This window comes from Mytilus californianus, unplaced genomic scaffold (genome assembly GCF_021869535.1).
Source record: "Mytilus californianus isolate M0D057914Y unplaced genomic scaffold, xbMytCali1.0.p SCAF_1, whole genome shotgun sequence".
Lineage (NCBI taxonomy): Eukaryota > Metazoa > Mollusca > Bivalvia > Mytilida > Mytilidae > Mytilus > Mytilus californianus.
The window spans coordinates 101,692,458-101,715,922 of NW_026262581.1; the positions used below are offsets into that span (position 1 = coordinate 101,692,458).

Sequence of the window (23,465 nt, forward strand, 5' to 3'; positions counted from 1 at the left end):
TGATCATTTGACAATTTACAATAAGGAATTAGCAAGTACATTCACATGGGATCATCAATCTTGGTCAGAAAGATTATGGTCAAGTCTTTGATATGAAAATGAACCTACCCACATCACTAACAAAAAAATAAATTATCAGAGAAATGGATGGTCGTACACTTCTTGTTATACATTTGAGGGTTGGTATTTGTATAAATATTTGATAAAAAAAAAGCAGTCAAGTAATTAGAAAAAGTTTGATTTTCCACTTTCTGTATAATATGCAAGTTAACAAGAAAAAACATCACACAGTAGTTCTGTTATTAATAATATCTGATATGGCAGTCCGGATGACATGATGTTGTAACAATAATTTTCTGGCATCATCAATGTTACATTTTAAGATGGTTGCTACTAAGGCTGTAGGAACTACCTGTAAAAGATGAAGAAGAATTTCATGTCATATGATAATGTATTGGAAAGAAATCAGAATTACTTTATTTATTGTAAAACCTTTAGCATGACATTGAATTTGAAAAAAACTTATTATCAGTGGACTTTGCTTTAATCAAACTAGAAAAAAAGATAAATAAAATTATAAGTGGAACGAAAAATGAAGCAATATTTTTTGAGCTGTTCCTATACCTTCTCCATAGATGTGGCTTTGACTATATGATCCTTGACTTGAAGAGATTTTAGGTCATCAGACAAATCATCTGTCATGTAGATTGATTTCAATAAGTATTCCTGGCACATTTCTTTTGGCAAATTTGAAAAATTCTGTGGAAGATAAAGTATTCATTTGTATATTAAACATTTACAACAGTCTAATAATAGAAAGGCTTTTCTTTCTCAAACAATTATATTAAGCATCTTGAAAAATAAAATTCAGTTCCTTAGAAAATGATCAGCCTAAATGCATCATATTGCTAGTTGTCTAGCATTTCAATATTTGACAAATTAATGTTCCCTTAAGTTTTTTGTGTCATACAAGAACATTTCTGATGCCACAGTACGAAAGTATGACAGCAATATGGAATGTGTCAACAAATCTTGTAAAGTGTCATAGAATTTCAAATTGAGATAAAGTTTATACTGTTATTCTTTAGGCTGTTCAACAGCATATAAATTCTTATTTCAAAGATATGAATGAATATTGAATAAGATTCAAGAATCACTGGATGGAAAGACAATTTAAATGAAAAAAGAAAAAATACACAAAACATATCATGTGAAAAAAAACTAATGACCAACAACACTATCTATACCTTAGACATGAAGTAGCTCAGTTCTTACCAAAATAGATGTAGTTACACTTGTAAGGAAATTTGTCATTACTTAAACCACACCAGTTCCCACAAATATTGCATAGCAATTTAAAACATTTGACATATCATAAATAAATTGAAAAGTGATTTTTGCATGACATCAGAAGGTTATTTAGAGACAGATCTAAGGTTATTGGAAGACAATTCAGCTTAATGCCTAAAAAGTTCAATGTTAGTCCTCAGTATCATATAGCACTTGGATTATGATTTGTATTGTTTCTATGGACAACTTACTTGTATAATTCCAACAGCTCTGAAGAATAGTTTATTATTGCTGCAAAAAAAATTTAAATAAATATTAAAATCTCATTATATATATTCCTATGACTATATTCTAATCAATAATATTAACTCATTTACAAAGACTGTATGATATGTTTATGTTTATTTTTTTGAGTGCGAACAAAATTGCATTTACCTTCTACTTAAATTTTTTTTCGTTACAAGACAGTACAAATTTTCCATGAAATTTTTTAATATGAATATAAACCCAAAATGGGCTAAATTAAAATAGAAGTTTTCAATTCCAACTTTTACCTTGACACTCAAGATTTACAATAATATTAACTAATTTACTGAGACTGTAAAATATTTTATATTTTTGGGTGGCAAAGAAATTGCATTTTTTCTTCTTTTCTTTACAAGACAGTACAAATGTATCCATGAAACGTATCAATATGTATTTAGATGGGATAATTAAAATATAACAAGTTTTTAATTCCAACTTTTAACTTAACACTCAAGGTTTATAAGTGCATTAGAATACTTGACAATAATAAGTATTTACCCTGATATTTCAGATTCAAATGCAATATTTTATTTTCAAATAGTTTATTGTCATACTGATCACTGCATTAGTGGTCACACAAAATCTTCATACCAAAATATACCTTTGAATATAAGGAGATGTGGATATTCAACAATTGGACAGCAACCAAACAACACCTAATTAATACATAAAAATGATAACAGGAATCACCAAAAAATTTGGACATCACTACCACAAATTTATGGCTACAAAAAACAATCTACATATGTTCCAGAGACTACAGGCACAAATTGTGGGTTATACCAGTCTTAGAAGTCTCATAGAGTCTGTGATAATATACAAGTGTAATTACGATATTATTACCTGACTTTCAAATCAACCATAATGTTCTGATACACTTTGCCTTTAAGAATATGTGCTCCTGTAGTGACAGCATTAAGAATCCATTTTGTTGAGAGTTCTTTATAAAGCTGTCCCCAAGATTTATAGTGCTGATTACCCAAAGGTTCTGTTATAAGATTAGATAAATCTATTGACACTGTACAGTCCATTCTATCTTCCTGTATCTGTGTAAAAAAAAAATGAAGAAAAAAAACATTTTGAATCTCACACTTAACTTACACTGGACTATATATTAAGTTGATGTAGTAATTTTTGTCTCGCCTGCAATGAAAATCCCAGTATGCTAGACATCAGTATTGCTATCTGTCAGCGGCAGGGTAAACTATTTGTATAAATCTTTTTATTTCAGAAGATAGAAGACCTGGATGCTTCATACCTTGTATGCATATACCTTATGTTTTTAAGTTTCCGTTTGTCCTATGTTCATTGTTCTTGATTTCATTTTCATGGTTCAGCGACTGGGTGAAATTTTTTTTTTTTTTTTTTGTCATATGAATTTCTCACTTATTATGAGTACATGTAATGGATAACTATGTTTGGTATATGGGTTCCTTGCAACGTCTACAGGTCTGTCAGACAGGGATTTTGTGTTTTTGTCTGTTTTTCAAATACTTTCAGCAGTAGGTCAACTATATTTGGTGTATGGATTGATTGTAAGGTATATATGTCTGTCTGGCAGGTATCATATGTCCTTGGTCTCATTTTCATGGTTTATTGGTCAATGTTATTTTTTTTGTATTGGTCTGTTTTTCAAATACTTTAAGCAGTAGGTTAACTATATTTGGTGTATGGATAGATTGTAAGGTGTACGAGTCTGTCTGGCAGGTATCATCTGACCTTGACCTCATTTTCATGGTTCATTGGTCAATGTTAAAGTTACATGATTAGGTTCCATTTCTCAGATACTATAAGCAGTAGGTCAACTTTATTAGGTTTTGTGTTTTTTTCTGTTTTCAGTTACCAAAACCAATAGGTCACCTATATTTGGTTATGGAATCAGGGGCAGATCCAGCCATTTTTAAAAGGGGGGTTCCAACCATATGTCCCCATTCAAAAGCATTGATTGTAAAAAAAAAAGGGGGGTCATAAAATCAATAGTCTGTAAAGCAGGCAAGACATTTCAGTGTGTGCACTCTTGTTTATGCAATTATATCTATTATCATAAAGATAAAAAAATGACAACCCTTTAAATTCACCTGTTCAATACTGATTTAAATATATAGCTAGTATTGATGTTTCATTTTACCTTTTCTGCACTATAGAAACTAACACAAGCTTTTTTGCATGTTGATTTCCATAAAATATCTGACACTGAACAGGATTCATCTAGAAAAGTATGTATGTCCCATTAATAAAGAACTTCTTGTAATGTGTAATATAATTAAAATATGACGCAGAGAAAGCATACTTCAACTGGGAGTTTGAAACTAATAAAATGTTAAAATTTCAGAAGTTACTATTCTGTAAGAGAACATTGTAAGCCTTAGAGAAATTGTGCAAATGGATATCATATCAGGTTTTTGAAAAATTACATTTTATTAAAGCATTTGCTGTTAAAGCAAAGTGTAACAATAATTAAAGTATATGTTCTGATTTGTAGAAGTAAAATAGTAAGTTTATTTTCTTACAGTTACATATTGAAAAATCCCATTAAAAAAATAGATGTAATTTACTTGTACTACCTTTCATTAGTAATATAACCAAGTCAGATTCCTTTAAACCAGGTACTACATCACTTTGGAATTCATCAATTGAAATCCTATAGTATTTTCCCTAGACAAAATAAAGTAACAGATACACAAATGGGCAGAAATTCATTATGCAGCAGTCAATACAATGTCCAAGGGAAATAACCAATACTTTCTTTTCAACCTATCCATTGTAATTGTCAACATTGTATGGAATGGATGATTGAAATTTATGGAAGTAAAATATATGAAGCACCAATTATTGAAGAATAGATATGGAAAAAAATGTATAAAAAATGTTTGTTTTAAAAAACTCTGCTAATGATGTTACATTTTAAATTATTAAATGTTCTAAGGTATTCTTTAGGTTCTTTTATCCCTGTGACTATAAAAAGAATTTTCAAAAAATCTTCCAAACATCTATGAAGATTCTAAAAATAAAATTGAGGCCATCTTTGACATTAAGTTTATGTCTTTCCGAACATTATAACATTATTGTTATTATCGAACATTATTGTATTTGACATGTACTCATTTGGAGTACATATTTTGTCACTAGATGTTGAGTAACTGCCAATCTATTTGCGTTTAAAATGTTGAATTACATTATTTTATATGAACTTGTAATGAAATAGCACATATTATTTTCTGTAGTTGTAAATGGATTCTGATTGTTTAACATCTTACCATATATTTCACTCAAAATCTTACAACAGAGTGATTATATATATATATAGTCATAAACTGTTCAGTATAACTTTTGACCTTTCTCAAAAGATTTTAGTAATTGAAACTCTTGCAAGGAATTTAGTACACAATTGAAACATGAGAGATGCAAGTCGTTACTTAGCAACACTTATAAATGCTGTCAACTGTTGTGGGTTTTTTATTTTTTTGTTGATTAACCACAAAATAAGGAATACACATATTAATATTTCAAATATAACAAATACTGTTACCAGAGGTGATAGATCTCCTTCTGTATTATTTAATAACTTGTATCCAGTCTCTACAAATCCACGAATGTCACTTAGTGCTGAAAGTAAAATACAAGTATATTAGCTTGTAAAGGAAATCACATTTTTCTTAAAACTTGTAAATATGATTCAATAAATAATCAGTTTTAAAACAAATGAACATTTTAGAATTCAGAAATACAAAAGGTATTTTAAAATATGCAATTCATTTCAAAAAGAAAATTGGTCTTGTGGTTTTCAGAATATGTTATTGAAATGAACCTGTGACTATTTCACATTAAACTGAAGTATCAATTGAATTGTATTTGACTTACATGCCCCATAGGTTGGAGGACATTCTGAGGCATCTATCATACCCATAACTCCCAAACTGTCCCATCCAATGTAAGATATAGTACCTCCAGCTTTCAAACTGAAACATAAAATTTATTTTTTATTTGTAGCAGTGGTTTCATAATGTATGAATAAAAATAAATATGAGTATATGCAATGAGACAGCAACCCAACAACACAATCATTCAAGTCATTTATAAATTGAACCCTCAAATTACTTGTTTGAAAAGAGAATACATGCAACACCGACCGTGCAAGACCCTCATGGGTAGTCAAGGTCGTTATAACCACCCTCATCATCATGCAACTTATTTTGCTATGTCACATTACATTACTTGTTTTTAGTTTTCATTTCAGATGATTTCGTTACTAATTACACTTAAGTTTTGAAAAACTAGTATTGTAAATTTAGAATTGAATGTATGCATTTGTAAGTATGGACTTTTGACAACAGAAATTATGTCAAATTACATAATGTGATTCCTATACATGTGGCAGTAGAATACATGACTAGCAATAGTCTTTGGAATTATTGACATGTTGATCCTGTCAAAAATTTACATTCAAATTAAAATTGTATTCATTTTTCTATTACCATTTTTGGTAATTTGAAATCCTTACAAGATTAATCTTTCTTAATAATTTGTCCTTACTATTACCAATTATCAATATTTTCCTATTAAAAAAGGCCCGTAAAAGTTTCTTGAAATACAATGTACGAGGAAAGTTTTACAAAGTATAAAGATTAAAGATTGATATTATTCAGTGAAAAAGTACCTGTTACCAGCAAGTTGTACCAGTTTAGAGATGGATGAAGTTTCTTTATATACCACTTCACACAGATATTGGTAAGACTTCAAATGTGCTTCTATATTACTGAAAATTCATGTAGGATTCTCAAAATAATATTTTATATATATTTGGTGTATGAAATACAAATTTTTGAACACCATACCTTTTTATTAAGAAATTTGGTATCTTCTAGATATGTGTTTGCATAGTTATCATGGTTACTCAGTTAATTGTATTAATTCTGGGGAAAATATCAAAGAACAAGTAATGATTGTAATACTGTTACGAATTCTACAAAAAGGAAGCCCCCTTAGACCCCCATAATTCCTTTTATTGTTTAGCAAATACATATACCAAACAGGTCAAGGGGCATTTGCCCAATTTTATTGATGAAAGACAAAAAATAAAAGTATATTCATACTCATTTGGACACCTATTACACAGAAAAACAAATTTTAGAATCCCTCAAAAAAATGCTTAAAAATGTTTATAAACAAGGGAGTCGCTGAACAACTCGTCTTATAATGAAATGAAAAAATATAGGAATGACCATCAGAGTTCAGCTGAAAATCATTCATTTTGTCTTTAAATAAAGCCATAATGATTCTGAAAATATGGTTCCTATGTGCTTTTCCAAATCATTATTGTTATGAGAGACTTCCAGGAAATTTATTGTGATTTGAATTGCATCCTTTTGAAATTCAATTGTTCCAGGTTAATATTCAGGTCATAATGTTTCCAAAAGTATACAGATGCTAGGTGCCTTTCCTTATTACTCTTGTTCTGAGAGAATTCCAGGAAATGTACCAAAACTTGAATCTCAACCTTTGAAATCTTATTATCAGGAAAATGTTTCCCCAATATATATATATATATTTGCTGGGTACCTTTCTAAAAAAAGACCAGTCTTTCTGAAATTAAGTAAAAATATAGAATCACCGAAATTGAATTTTTCCATGTCAAAGTTTAGGTCATCACACTTCCAAAAATATGGTTCAAAGGTGCTTTTCCTAATCGTTATTGTTCTGAGAGCCTTCCAGAAAGTTTAACAAAATACATGGATGCTAGGTTCTTTCCCAAACATTATTGTACTGAAAGACTTCCAGGAAAATTACCAAATTTGGAATAACACTCTTTTGAAATTCAATTGTTCCATATCAAAGATTAGTTTATAACTTCGTTGAGGAGACTTAAGGATAGTTCTAATTAAAAGGAGCCCCTTTTAACAGGAATTGATTGTATTTCCAACAAACACTATGATAAATTATTAGAACAGTCATACAATTATTGATTCCATTCCTATTTTATTCAAGTAGATGTGTTTTCTTTATTATTTTGTTGGTTTAAATGTAAGTACATATCGCTAGTGACCACATAGTTTACTTGATATCCACTTGCCTTGGAATATTTTCGTATGCTTTTACACATGATACAAAAATTGTCTCCAGCAATATTTTAGTAGCTGTACCACTCTTCATCCTACTGGACCCAGTAATTTGTTCTGGCTACAATGAAACTCAGTGTTTACTCAAAAAATACAACCTGCTTTTCTACAGTAATTGTGTTGTTATACAATACAACGCATCTTACAAAACATTGACAGAAATTTGGACACCCGTGTTTAGCCTTTTAAATGTGTAAAGTGTTAACAGAGACATATATACACATTTGTCATTCTACTTTTTTCTTTTTTCGGGCTTAGTCTCGATTTTATGTTTTCCTATGGAATTGCATAATATTGATGTTCCTAAAATTATAGTCGCGTCGGTGCTCGTTAGACTTTTTAGACTTTACCCAACTATGTTGATGAAAATGACCATTTTACATATCGAAAGCACGCATCACATACGTTTGGCCAGGTGCGTATTATTAAGTACATTGTTGCCTTGCCATCTAATGTAAGCTTGACCTCAACTAATCTTTTTGAATTTGTTTGTGTTGTTATGTTGCTGTCTCATTGACGCACGACCGTTATTATATCTTTAACCTACATGAAGGTGTCATTTAATGTAATTGAATATCCTGCATTTATCATGTTTTCCTTATCATAAGGCCAAAATGCTGAAAGACCTCCGTCCCTCCTAAATTATTGAAATCTTTCATTTTGCATTAACCATAATATATTGGTGTAAATTTAATACACCAAATCGGGTTATGGATGTATCTAATACTTACAGCAGTTATTGTAATAAAACCGAAAGGCATCTCTAATAAAGTAAACATATGTAATTTATAATTTGCATATCTGTATCTAACAATTACAATATCCGTCGACAAAAGCAAAGTACAATGTGTGTATATATATGTCTCTGGTGTTAACTCGGAAATTTAAAGAAATATGTATATTTTTAAGTTAGTGCAATCACTTAACAAGAGTGCACACGCTGAAATGTCTCGCCTTCTTTACTAATCATTGATATTATGTTGATAGTCCTAAATATAAAGCTTTATTACAACTGTCACATAAACTTAACATTAACCAAGTAAACTAAACATTGACCAATGAACCATGAAAATGAGGTCAAGGTCAGATAAACCATGCCAGGCAGGCATGTACAGCTAACAATTCTTCCATACAACAAATATAGTTGACCTATTGCTTATAGTTTAAGAAAAACAGACCAAAACACAAAAACTTAACACTGAGCAATGAACCTTGAAAATGAGGACAAGGTCAAATAAAACCTGCGTGACTGACACATAGATCATAAAATATTTCCATACACCAACTATAGTTGAACTATTGCATATAGTATTAGAAAAAAAGACCAAAACTCAAAAACTTAACTTTGACCACTGAACCATGAAAATGAGGTCAAGGTCAGATGACACCTGCCAGCTAGACATGTACACCTTACAATCATTCCATACACCAAATATAGTAGACCTATTGCATACAGTATAAGAAAAACAGAAAAAACACAAAAACTTAACTATAACCACTGACCCATGAAAATGAGGTCAAGGTCAGATGACACCTGCCAAGTGGACATGTACACCTTACAGTCCTTCCATACACCGAATATACTAGACCTATTGCTTATAGTATCTGAGATATGGACTTGACCAGGAAAACTTAACCTTGTTCACTGATCCATGAAATGAGGTCGAGGTCAAGTGAAAACTGTCTGACGGGCATGAGGACCTTGCAAGGTACACACATACCAAATATAGTTATCCTATTATTTATAATAAAAGAGAATTTAACATTACAAAAAATCTTAACTTTTTTTTCAAGTCGTCACTGAACCATGAAAATGAGGTCAAGGACATTGGACATGTGACTGACGGAAACTTCGTAACATGAGGCATCCATATACAAAGTATGAAGCATCCAGATCTTCCACCTTCTAAAATATAAAGCTTTTAAGAAGTTAGCTAACGCCGCCGCCGCCGGATCACTATCCCTATGTCGAGCTTTCTGCAACAAAAGTCGCAGGCTCGACAAAAACCAGTCCAAACATGTGAACACACGAGTAAAACACCCTCCTTCTACCCCAAAAATATAGTTCATCGCTCAAAAATGCTCTTATAAGATTTTAAATTCTGTTAACTGTTAGATTCTTTAATCCAGTTATCCTCATCTTACTTGACGTTTAAAGTAAATGGACAGTGTTTGAACAAGTACTGTTCATAGCAATGCAGTCCAAAGAAACAGATTAACCAGTATGTCATCAATTCTCATGTGCAGAAAAAAAAAACTACCAAACGCTGATTATATAACCTACCCCTACTACAGGGTTCAGTATGTAAGCTTTATTTTCTGCTACTTCGTTCTCCATAAGTCTTACAACTACAAAATACAACATTTGACCTTGGTATTAACAATATTGTAGACTAGCATTGTTTTATGTGATTAGTTGATTAAGTAATAATTCTTTAGTAAGAAATCTTGCATACCATCTTTATCAATTTTTTTACAATGCTTCAGTATTATGAGGGAATATTCAATGATCTGATTAGTTTCAGTAAAATACAAAAGCGTAATAGACAAAAAAATATAAATTTACATTTTATCCATCCAACTTTGAATAATGTACAATACACTCAAGAAAAGCATATTAAGAAACGTTTTAGACATGAAATGAGTTTGCATCCAATATTATTTAAGCTTGAGCATTGGTTACTCATTGACATAAAATTTATTTTATACGGGTTTAGAGTAAGAAAACATTACTATACTAAGAGTATTTAAAGGTTGCCATTCTGATTATGTATTGTTTCCAAGGATGCTTCAGTTTGCGCTAAAGTTCTTCTCAAGTTTATTTTGCACTACACGCTTATACAAAGAGATAGATGTGTATGAATACCTACCTTGCAAAAATGTTTTATCCCATTTCTCGATCTTGATGTTCCTGAAAATATACAGTCACTCCAAAGATAAATTCAAGAATTAAAGCCTGGTGGGATCAAACCTATGACTTGAAAATTGATATTTGCTGCTTGTCCGCTAGGCACGCGGCAATTAGATCAAGGACTGATCTACTAGGAGCCAGAATAATGTCCGAGTAAGGTGACATGCAGGGGCGTAGCTGCCGTTAAGCACTTTAGGCACGTGCCTACACATAATTTTTTCACAAATTATTTTTTTGGGTATTAAAAAAAATAATGACAACATTATCTGTACGTGAAGTCGTCAAAATTCTTTAAATATCATATGTAATTTGTACCCAAGTCTATCATCCTTAGTGAATAGAGTATTGGGTAGAATTGTTTGTACATTTTATTCCACCTTATATAGAAACTAAAACTAGAACTTTGGTTCATATCATTTCACTTCTACCAACAAATACTCGAATGAGCCTTAACATGCTCAAAACCCTGACATTTTATTCTTAGTTACATGATTTTTTTATTAGTTGTTGTTGGCTTTCAACTAGCTTTTTTCCACTTGGTCTTCATCAGATCTATAATAAAACCCTTGTCAAAGACTTTAGTGGGGCGTCAGCATGGCTGTGCGGGATGTATGAATACGCAGTCACGTCTGGTCAGAATGGGGACGTTAACTCCTATGTCTAGTGTAGAGAGAAAGCGTTAAAAACACTTGCAACAACTCTTTGAGGGGTCCGTAGGTGGTCTGCTGAAAGGCAAAATTGCTGTCCCTATTCAATAAACCCGCATTTTCTAATGGCATTTTCAAATTTTCAGACCTTCATCCTGGACGACAGGACCTAGTGGATACCTGTTGTATTTATTGTAAATTTCTTTTTGTCTTGAACATGCATAACTATTTGTCACTGGACGTCAAGTTAGCAATCAATCAATCAACTAGCTTTCAGTAACTTCGAGTACGCTCAGATCTACGTGCAATGACCATAATTATTCAAATTCTTAAGCAGGTAGGGATTTTACAGTAGAGGATATAAGAACATATGAATTTCTTGAAATTTTGTCACGATAGTATGAATAGAACCGAACTTCTGCATTGGGCATCAACTATGTGTGTGTATGTGTTTGTGTGGCCGGGGTGAAGGTTTAAGAATCAAAAGATGGATGGTCGATGTCTAGCCCAAAGGATAGTATTAGTATATATAGTAGTCTCACTGTTTACGTGCCTATGCTTTTAATGAAGGATCGTCTATATGTGCTATCAATTAACGTATATATATCAACTATCCGCAATCAGAAAGGAATAGATATGAAAATACTAAACAGGATGTACAGCTTAATTAAAAGGCTACGCTGATCTACGCTGGGCAATGCATATTGTAAATAAAAATATATATTTTTTTTAGAATTCCGATCGTACTGCGCTAATTTACTAGTGATATGATATTGTAAACTTCGAACTTTTCTTCATGTATATTATCATGATAAAATAACTAGTAAGTTTTATATTTTTTGTACACAAAATTTTGCAACTAAAATGCTGAAAACCGTTTTCCGTCGGGGGGCGAAACCCCCTGAACCCCCTACCAGGGCTCTGCCTTGGACCTGCTGGGGGCCTTAGGCGGCCCCCAAACCCCCTGCCGCAATTTGTGCCTACAGTTGATTGGATACCTAGCTACGCCCCTGACATGTCTGTCTGCGGACTGTTACATTGTGAACTAGCACACCACTGTTAAAAATCCGAACAAGAAATAAATAAATCCCCGGAATTGGATTAAAGCTTTAATTCTCTGTGTTCCTAATAACATTCAATAAAATTATCTATTAGAATTTACTAAATAAATAAGTAAACTTACTGTTCATGGTATTACTAGCCATTCTAGTAAAACTTACTAGGTAGAAAATAAACTTACTAGAAGGACTAGTAAATTAAATAGAAAGCCATGATTAGTAATTAAACAAATGTACTTCTTAGAACTTCTCCTTTACTAGGTAAGCTAGTACATCTACTATGTATTTTTCAATTTCAGTATACTATAACCCCTAGTGACAACATTACCATATTTCTTCAACTGCTGTAGTTCATTTTATGCACACATATATTAGTTTCATTTTCAACTCAATTTTTAAATAAATTTTACATACCTAGCGAGGTTACACGGATTAAATCCGAGGAGTACAGGTGTATATATGTTTAGATTCTCCATACAATAATATAATTGTCCTGCAACATAGGGAGCAGATAGGCCACAAGTAATCCCAATAAACAACACTCGATTTCTACCTTCTGTTACCTGAAAATCATTAATACATGTATTGGAAAGCACAAATATTTCTATGTTAATATTAATGTGATAGCAACCTAACGGCACCAAAACAGAGACCAACACATGGTTTTCAACAATAATTATAGACAAGTTATCCATCTCTTTAAAAGTATGAATACATTTTAACCGAGTCTATAAAGATCGTCCATCAACACCAAATTCCCTAAATTACAGAAAGGTATACTAGTATACAATAAAAGACAACCCCTGAAGAAGTTACTATTTGCAGTTTTCTTATATACATGTATTAGTAAACTATTAAGGTTTTTTTTGTATAAATCTGGCACAGAAAACCCGTCACTTCACTAGCTATTGGAACGTTTTACTGAATATTTTACTTTTAGAATGAACTTAATTGGTTTTCATTCCAGTGCAAACCTGTTTCTTTGTAATGCTTGTACCTCTTTTAACATTTCTATTCCACATTGCGGGTCATCCTCGGGTGCTTCTTGTGAAGTAAATAATGCTCTGAAAAACAATTTTTATATATCAATGAAAACATAATATAGTGAGAAAGAGGAATCGCCAATGATTACTGCACTGTACAACATACTACATCAACCACGAACACCTGACTCCTCCTACAAAAACAGACATATAAATCATCAACGAACAACATATTGTTCAGATAGCCTTTTGATTTGCATCTCTCTCAGTGTGTTCAAATATACTAATACTTTTGATAAGTTATAATCTAGAGGACTGCATTTTTACAATAGTTGAGTGTCAATTGATACGTGAACTGCATCCCATAATACTGACTGTCCTCTGATTGTAAAAACTAGTTCATAACTACTCTCTTACTTTTAAGGTCTGGTTTCAACAACGTTGAATTACAAACCTATGAAATCTTTAAATAATAATATTTGCATCCTTTGCTTCACCCATGATTGATTATTATCTTTTCCTAAACATGTTAAATTTCGGATTTAGAAATAAAAACATACTTATCTCTTCCTGCAATGAGGTATCTGAAACATTGTTCTCTTCCTGAGTTTCTAAGTACTTCGTTGAAATTTCTCTAAAAAAAATTATCAGGAGGAATGACTCAACTTGCAATGCATTTCAAATGGGAGCAAAAACATTACGCTATTCATCGTTTTAATAAGCTTTGGATTTTCAAATATTTTGGCCTCGAGCATCACTGAAGAGACATTGATTGTCAAAATGCGCATCTGGTGCAGAATAATTGGTACCGTTTATGTTATTATTACCCGGTGCGAATAAATAAAAGAATTGTATCGATCTTTGTGAAGAAGGTGGAACGTAAAGTACACAAAGGTTTTTCCTGTTTGAATTGTTTTACACGAGTCATTTTGGGGCCCTTTATAGCTTGCTGTTCGGTGTGAGCCAAGGCTCCGTGTTGAAGGCCGTACTTTGACATATAATTGTTAACTTTTTATACATTGTGACTCGGATGGAGAGTTGTCTCATTGGCACTCATACCACATCTTCTTATTTATAAAGAATCCATTTGTTGCCAAAGTAAACAATTTTTTTCATAATTTTAGGGCTCAGATTCCAGGTTAAAATTTAGAAAGGGGGAGAAAAAAGGGGAGCGGGGTGCTTGGACAACACTTTTTTTTAATTCTATTTGTAACAGAATTATATCTGCTTCAATCGCTACCCACAACAAAATAGTATGGGTCTCGAACTCTCCCGTGTATTTTTTCCCTGGAATAGCCTGTAGTAATTTTAAGGTCTATTGTGGTATATTTAAGAGAGAATGTAAAGGAGCAATCTATGACCACTGAATATATTAATGAGCGGAAATTGCTTTGAATTTTACGATTGCATTTATTTAATTGGTCAAATTGTTTTATTTTTTTCTTTTCATTTGACAACAAGGTTATGATTATCTTCTTGCATATATTGTAAAACATAATGTGGAATATGAAAGACATTTATTTTTATTGGCAACTCATGTACATATATTTGTTTTCAAATATTTTGAACTGACTGACTCTCTTTATTAAAGTCTATTGCAATGGTAATTTGACGAGTCTACTCAATAATCAGCATATTAAAAAATTAACTGAAGCCAGTTTTGGAAGTTAACATCAGCAATGCAAAATAAGAAGGTCACAGTGTAGGAAAATCGTTTATTTTAGTTTTGAACTCACAGCAATAAGAAATGCAATTCTCCCTGACGTGCCACATCCACTAAGAACTATCATTCCACCAGGTTTCTGTAAGTAAACACTGATAATTGAAATGTTGATTGAAAAAATGTAATCTAATGATTATACAGATCCTGTGTCCACGCTTTGCTTACAAGGCCTTGTACAGGTTCTGTATTTCAAGCCGATTGAAAACTATTGTAGCCAACTGGGTAAAGTGTTTTTTTTTATAATTTACTCCTATACAAGAATAAGGAGAGGAGGCCTGTTTGCCAATGAGAAAACTATCCACCAAAGTTCAAATGAAGTGGATGTTTTTATTACCAGAATCACGGCTAATACTAGTAGTTAGGCTTGATATATTTTATGAAAAATGCACTTGCAACATAATGACAAAATGGTTTAGATTAAATATGTATGGAATTAAATCGATAGTCTACGAAATATTTTTTTAAATATGAAAAGGAACTTTACAAATTATCAAAACTCGCTTTAGTGTTATCTATTTCCCATATTTACATTATTTCTGGAGTATACTCCCTGTTATCATACGTACACATGTACTTGTTTGATACTATGAAAAACAATTGCAGCATACCTTCAGTATATCAACTGCTACTTCCGATATCTGTTGTATGGTGGCTATTGTTTCTGGATGAAATAAACCCTGAAAATTGAAAAAAATACTGTTTAGAGCATTAAAAAGATACACACATAAACATTGCAATTTAAGCAGAACCTAGAACCATCACACCTACTTTGTATTAGTTTCAACCATCTTAAACAGAACCAAAAACCTTTATACCTACTTTGTATTGGTTTCAACCGATTTAAACAGAACCAAAGAACCTTTATACCCACTTTGTATTGGTTTCAACCATCTTAAACAGAACCAAACAGCCTTTATACCCACCTTGTATTAGTTTCAACCATCTTAAACAGAACCAAAGAACCTTTATACCTACTTTGTATTGGTTTCAACCGATTTAAACGGAACCAAAGAACCTTTATACCTACTTTGTATTGGTTTCAACCATCTTAAACAGAACCAAAGAGCCTTTACACCCACCTTGTATTAGTTTCAACCATCTTAAACAGAACCAAAGAACCTTTATACCTACTTTGTATTGGTTTCAACCGATTTAAACAGAACCAAAGAACCTTTATACCTACTTTGTATTGGTTTCAACCATCTTAAACAGAACCAAAGAGCCTTTATACCCACCTTGTATTAGTTTCAACCATCTTAAACAGAACCAAAGAATCTTTATACCCACCTTGTATTGGTTTCAACCGATTTAAACAGAACCAAAGAACCTTTATACCCACCTTGTATTGGTTTCAACCATCTTAAACAGAACCAAAGAACCTTTATACCCACCTTGTATTTGTTTCAACCATCTTAAACAGAACCAAAGAACCTTTGTACCCACCTTATATTAGTTTCAACCATCTTAAACAGAACCAAAGAACCTTTGTACCTACCTTGTATTGGTTTCAACCATCTTAAACAGAACCAAAGAACCATTATACCCACGTTGTATTGGTTTCAACCATCTTAAACAGAACCAAAGAACTTTTATACCCACCTTGTATTTGTTTCAACCATCTTAAACAGAACCAAAGAACCTTCGTACCTACCTTGTATTGGTTTCAACCATCTTAAACAGAACCAAAGAACCTTTATACCCACCTTGTATTGGTTTCAACCATCTTAAACAGAACCAAAGAACCTTTGTACCCACCTCGTATTAGTTTCAACCATCTTAAATAAAACCAAAGAACCTTTATACCCACCTTGTATTAGTTTCAACCATCTTAAACAGAACCAAAGAACCTTTATACCCACGTTGTATTGGTTTCAACCATCTTAAACAGAACCAAAGAACTTTTATACCCACCTTGTATTGGTTTAAACCATCTTAAACAGAACCAAAGAACCTTTATATCTACTTTGTATTAGTTTCAACCATCTTAAATAGAACCAAAGAGCCTTTATACCTACCTTGTATTAGTTTCAACCATCTTAAACAGAACTAAAGAACCTTTATACCTACCTTGTATTGTTTTCAACCATCTCAACCAGAACCAAAGAACCTTTATACCCACCTTGTATTGTTTTCAACCATCTTAAACAGAACTAAAGAACCTTTATACCAACCTTGTATTGGTTTCAACCATCGTAAATAGAACCAAAGAACCTTTATACCCACCTTGTATTGGTTTAAACCATCTTAAACAGAACCAAAGAATCTTTATACCCACCTTGTATTGGTTTCAACCGATTTAAACAGAACCAAAGAACCTTTATACCCACCTTGTATTGGTTTCAACCATCTTAAACAGAACCAAAGAACCTTTATACCCACGTTGTATTGGTTTTAACCATCTTAAACAGAACCAAAGAACTTTTATACCCACCTTGTATTTGTTTCAACCATCTTAAACAGAACCAAAGAACCTTTGTATCCACCTTATATTAGTTTCAACCATCTTAAACAGAACCAAATAACCTTTGTACGTACCTTGTATTGGTTTCAACCATCTTAAACAGAACCAAAGAACCTTTATACCCACCTTGTATTGGTTTAAACCATCTTAAACAGAACCAAAAAACCTTTATACCCACCTTTTATTAGTTTCAACCATCTTAAACAGAACCAAAGAACCTTTATACCCACGTTGTATTGGTTTCAACCATCTTAAACAGAACCAAAGAACTTTTATACCCACCTTGTATTGGTTTAAACCATCTTAAACAGAACCAAAGAACCTTTATACCTACTTTGTATTAGTTTCAACCATCTTAAATAGAACCAAAGAGCCTTTATACCTACCTTGTATTAGTGTCAACCATCTTAAACAGAACTAAAGAACCTTTATACCTACCTTGTATTGTTTTCAACCATCTTAACCAGAACCAAAGAACCTTTATACCCACCTTGTATTATTTTCAACCATCTTAAACAGAACTAAAGAACCTTTATACCAACCTTGTATTGGTTTCAACCATCTTAAATAGAACCAAAGAACCTTTATACCCACCTTGTATTGGTTTCAACCATCGTAAAGTTTCAACCATCGTAAAAAGAACAAAAGAACCTTTATACCCACCTTGTATTGGTTTCAACCATCGTAAATAGAACCAAAGAACCTTTATACCCACCTTGTATTGGTTTCAACCATCATAAATAGAACCAAAGAACCTTTATAACCACCTTGTATTGGTTTCAACCATCTTAACCAGAACTAAAGAACCTTTATACCTACCTTGTATTGGTTTTAACCATCTTAAATAGAATAGAACTAAAGAACCTTTATACCCACCTTGTATTGGTTTCAACCATCGTAAACAGAACTAAAGAACCTTTATACCAGCCTTGTATTAGTTTCAACCATCTTAAACAGAACCAAAGAACCTTTACACCAACCTTGTATTGTTTCCAACCATTAAATATTTCTCTGTCGCACATATGTAACATCTGCACAATATCTGAAATACAATTTATACCTCATTCATAAAAAGCTTTCTTTAAAATCAGCCTATTTACGATTTTCTAAGTTTGAAAGAAACTTTTTTTTTTATCTTACTCTATATAGGTATTAGCTGCCGATCGAAAGACATGAGTAAGATATCTAGCCATTAGGTGCCGAACGAAACAGACATTAGTAAGAAATCTAACCCTTAGGTGACGAGGAAACAGACGTGGGTAAGTCACATACGAGTTAAATATCTTACAATGTACCTAGGGTGGTCTTATATGACGTGAGAAACAAACACAAGTAAAAATATAAACATCAGTGGACATTGAGAAAGAAACAAAAGTAAGATGTATAACCATCAGGTGATGCAAGGAACCACATGTAAAATAGTATTTTAACAGGTGTGAAATGAACACACCCAAATATTTAGTTGTCTCAACATGAGGTGATGCGAGGTAATCTGTCATCAGCTAACATAAACAAGCAAGGATAATTAAGATGTATTATCATAAGGTAACCGCAGCAATTGTAAAAGAAAAGCAAGGAAGGTGCCTTTCCATGAGACGATGGAATAAAAACACAAATGAGAAGTACGAGAAAGTGATGTAAGGAAACAAACAGCAGTAATATATCTTACCATCAGTTGAAGCTACATCAATTGTAGTAGTAACTGGGTTGCGAGCTTCCGTGATGGGTACGTCCATTTTGATTAGTGCTAGTCTGAAACAAAAACGATCTAATTCATATTCTTATTCAATTCGTTTGTAACGACTAAGAGTGTTCCTCGCAGTCGTAGATGACGTTGACGTTTTCCCTATAAACTAATATTCAACAGTCACGAATATCAGTTTTCCTGATCCGTTAACATCTCGCCAGAAAACTCAATTTGCAACAGTAAAACAAACGATTGACATCGGCAAGTATACACATATATATATACACACATATGTACAGTTATTCCTTAATTAATGTAAAAAATCAAAATAGATTGCACAAAAGAAATTTTTCTGGACATCCATAATTATTTAAGGATATCCTGATTTTGAATTATGAGGTCCTGAAATATTTCAGGAGGTGCTCAATGATTTATGGATATCCGTATTTGGAATTATGGAGATCCGGAAATATTTCAGGAGCTTCTTAAATACAATAAGTTTGACCTTATCCTAGCCTCATACGAGCATTCACAAATCACAGTGCATGAGGCAACGCCTAAAAGACATGTTTCAGTGACATTAGATTTTTTTCTTTGTTCACATATTATGTTTTAGAGCGGTTTTTTTAATGAAATGGGACCATTGTTGTTTGAAATGCTGCTGCATTAGCATATTCAACCGACATTAATGTTAATACATAGTCCATTGCTGTTTTTTGATTAGATAAACTTTAACAGTACTTTACAGCGGCGACATCGATTTATAAGTGTTACGTCCAAAAATATCTATATGTCAAATACCACTGAATGTAAATCTTGCATCTTCGGGTGGGGGTGGGGTACTTCTACCTTTTTGTGGTAGGGGTGAGCAGCTGAGACATTCAGTACCACACCCTTTTAATACAAATTGAATTGAATAACAAATATACATACCTTATCATAGATTTTTTTGATTTTTTGACATATACATAAATATATACCTAAAGCTATCATGGTTACGCTATTTCACGGAGAGACAAATAGATACCAAATCTCTTTATTTTTATAAGACACATATCTGATGCATTTACGACTGTAATTTTAAACGCTTCTGTGAAAACAATCAACATCAGATTATTTTCAGATACTCATGGGATCGTAAAGGGGGGCGTAGTTCCAGAAAGCGTAAAAAATTGTCCCAAGCGGACCGAGGCGAAAATTTTTTTGGACCGTTTTATGCTAAAAAGCATATAAATCCTGAGAAACGTGATTTTTTTTTTGGGGGGGGGGGCTTATACGCCCTATCCTGGATCCGCCACTGGATACTTATGATGCAATCAGCATCCTTGTCATATATTTCATCGTAATTTATCAATCTTATCATAGATCTATATTATAAAGCTCGAAAAAAATGACCTATTCCAGTGGCTAATCCCTACCACATATTACATAGGAAATGCCCCCCCACCCCCCCCCCCCCCCCCCCCCCCCCCCCCCCCACCCACCCCGCGTTATTTAGGAGTAAGAGGAGAGACTGGTCGGCTCGCACTAAGAATGTTGTGATCGGGTAATGTGACATGTCTTACGTATACTGTGTACTGTTACCTAGTGTATAAGCACGTTTAAAATTCGTCTAAGCGTGTCGGCCTGGTATATATATAAAAAGCAGGGTTAATATTCACAGCGCATTAACTTTTTTCATCCTGATATGCATGTGATATTTGCGACTGGTCGTTAAACACAATTTGTCACCATTTAATTCCCTCCCCTTTCATGTGTTTATTTTGAAAAATAATACCAAGATCGACCTTCACTAAGTATGCATCAAATGTTTACACCTGGCTTTTAAACAAACAGTTCAGTCAATCTAAAAATTATTTTAATATATATAGTACCATAATCAGAGAGTTAAGTTATTCCTAACTAGTTTGTTGTATATACTTTTTATTTGCAAAATAATAATATGTCAATGTCACCCTATACATACCGTATATCTAAACATCACAGGAAATGAAAGGAATCTTATCTGATAGGAACAGCACAATGTTGAATATACACACAATTTGAATTTACCTGGGGTCATATCTGTTGAGCCCAGTATCACATTCATAGATATATGGAAGAGCAGCTAGATCTTTCTTACTTTTAAACTCGTTGTATTCTGAAACAGAAACTCATTTTAAATTGTCTTTTTTATTGTGTATCCTATATATATAACAATCATGATTAACCTCAGTTAATTTACTCAGAAGTATTGCTACATCTCAAAAGTACCATTAAAGATATTGTTATGCAAAGAATGAATTTTTAACAAACTGAATCATTTCTAGTGGATTCATTTGATTCCTAAATCGCCTAGGATAGTCTTCTTAAAAATGCAACAATCATGATTTTTCACCTTTTAATTGACCCAAAAGTAAAAATCAGAAAAAAAACCAGAGCCTAGGTGCCACACTGACTAAACCCGATGAAGTTGACATCAACGTTGCTTCGTTACATTGTCATGCTGAAACGTTGGATCAACGTTGAATTATATAGGTTGAAAATGAAAGTTCATTTCAACGTTGAAAATTCACAGTTGATGCGACGTTGAGAATGTTGAAAATTAGTCTATGGCGTATGATCAAAGTAAGGGTAATAACCTGCTGCTGTTTAATAATATTACTATGTTGTGGCATAAAGGAATGATAAAATGTCCCCATACAGTAATCTGCCTTGTAGTATTTGAGAATAATATCTTTACAGCTACTGTAAATTCGGAAATTATTGCAATGTTTCTATTATTGTGAAAAATTCGACAGGGTTGTAAGCGCAATAATTTAAATATCGCATATCGGATTTTTATATATGAATGAAGCAGGATTTTTCTCAGTATCGCAAAAATAATAATTGCATCATGCATCAAGTTTGGTCAAAAATGACAAAATGGCAATAAGAATAAGAATATAAGAATAGCTTTATTTGTCAATCTCGACGCCCATGAAGAGCAGAATAATAAATACAAATAATGATATATACATATGATTAATATTGATTTTATTGATTACAGTGATGAAAAAACAAATAACAAAAACATTTATCATGGTCTATAAAAGACTTGTAATCATGTACAATGTCAAGTGTCAGTGACACAATTTTTTGATACGTATGCAAAACCCAGTCTTCTTTCTTATTATATACTTAATAATTCATTATATATCTAATAAAAACATACATTATAATGATTTTAAGGTATTTGACAACTAATTACAACCAGAGAGGTCTGGAGTCCGTATAGTTTTTTTTTCTCACATTCTAAATCAAAAATTAGATTATGTATTTTTCTTGTGAACATGCATATTTGTCTTCACATGACATAAACCAACTAAATTTTGACTTCAAATCAAGGTTTTTTAAGTTGACATTTTTTTTTCAAGTTCTAAAATTATTTCTTTTCTTTTGTTTTCTAAAATTGGGCACTGTAAGAAAAAATGTATTTCATCCTCTACATCTCTTTTACATAATTGATATAATCTCTTTTGCACCTGAAGCCCCTTATAGCGTCCAATTTCTATTTCTAATTTATGGGCACTAATTCTGAATTTCGTTAACAAAAATAAATGCACGCAATTATTTTTGAATTTACAGTATCTTGAAGTATTAGAAAATAATCATGCCAAGTTTCATAACAGGTACATAAGGTGTTGAGCATAAACTGTTTGAGGCAATCAGATAGACAAACAAGCAGTATACTGTAACGCTTCTGGTGTAAGTTGGCCAGCTCCTTCATATGTAAATAATAATACACTATAACTTTTTGTTTATGCTCCACACAATTATTTAGACAATTAGTCATTAGAAACACAAGATTGAAAGACTTCATTTATTTATTTTGAGAATCCTGACGATTACAAGGATGGATGGATGGATGGATGGTTGGTTGTTTAACATCCAGTGGCAAGTCTTTGTTCTTACTCCTAAATGCTGCATGCTTGCATGCAGGAAGTCATGCAGATTCGTGAAATGTGGTTGAAAAGGCTTAATTTAAACCACTGCCCCCCGCCCCCCAATGGCAAGTTAAAACTGCACCGCCCCCCGCCCCCTTCTCAAAGTAATATTTCAACTTTGCATTAAGATCAGTTATGTATGAATGAGAAATCTGAAAAGATCCCAGAAATTTAAAAGCTAAAAAAAAATGCTGGTCAATGGTATCAGGGACTATTATACTATTAGTATATAATAGTCCCAGATGGTAAACTACTCAACAGCTTGAAGATCAATTAGCACAATGCAGAGCAAGACTAGTCATAATGGAAGATACCAAT

General features: G+C 32.4%; 1 protein-coding gene across 2 annotated transcripts; it reads right to left on the reverse strand.

The window, feature by feature from the left end:
• Nucleotides 1-222: 222 nt before the first annotated feature.
• LOC127727973 (glucokinase regulatory protein-like) lies at nucleotides 223-21,518 on the reverse strand. Of its 2 annotated transcripts, none has more exons than XM_052235106.1 (20): nucleotides 21,235-21,518; nucleotides 19,165-19,247; nucleotides 18,476-18,537; nucleotides 15,643-15,711; nucleotides 15,048-15,113; nucleotides 13,872-13,945; nucleotides 13,326-13,392; nucleotides 12,743-12,891; nucleotides 10,583-10,623; nucleotides 9,997-10,061; nucleotides 7,667-7,773; nucleotides 6,254-6,352; nucleotides 5,458-5,555; nucleotides 5,126-5,202; nucleotides 4,161-4,251; nucleotides 3,725-3,804; nucleotides 2,440-2,642; nucleotides 1,542-1,581; nucleotides 625-759; nucleotides 223-412 (listed from the first exon to the last, which is right to left on the reverse strand). In XM_052235106.1, the coding sequence occupies exons 2-20, from the start codon at nucleotides 19,229-19,231 to the stop codon at nucleotides 284-286; spliced, it is 1,719 nt and encodes a 572-aa protein (XP_052091066.1). In that variant the 5' UTR covers nucleotides 19,232-19,247; nucleotides 21,235-21,518; the 3' UTR covers nucleotides 223-283. The 2 variants fall into 2 exon arrangements, with proteins under 2 accessions (XP_052091066.1, XP_052091076.1); XM_052235116.1 differs by having other exon boundaries at nucleotides 21,149-21,237.
• Nucleotides 21,519-23,465: the final 1,947 nt, after the last annotated feature.

Coding starts and splice junctions, on each gene's coding strand:
- LOC127727973 (XM_052235106.1), bottom strand. CDS start 19,231: ATGGACGTACCCATCACGGAAGCTCGCAACCCAGTTACTACTACAATT. Junction 12,892..13,325: donor GAATAGAAATGTTAAAAGAG/GTACAAGCATTA, acceptor AATGATTTTCAG/GTAACAGAAGGTAGAAATCG. Junction 10,062..10,582: donor GGATAAAACATTTTTGCAAG/GTAGGTATTCAT, acceptor TGTATTTTGTAG/TTGTAAGACTTATGGAGAAC.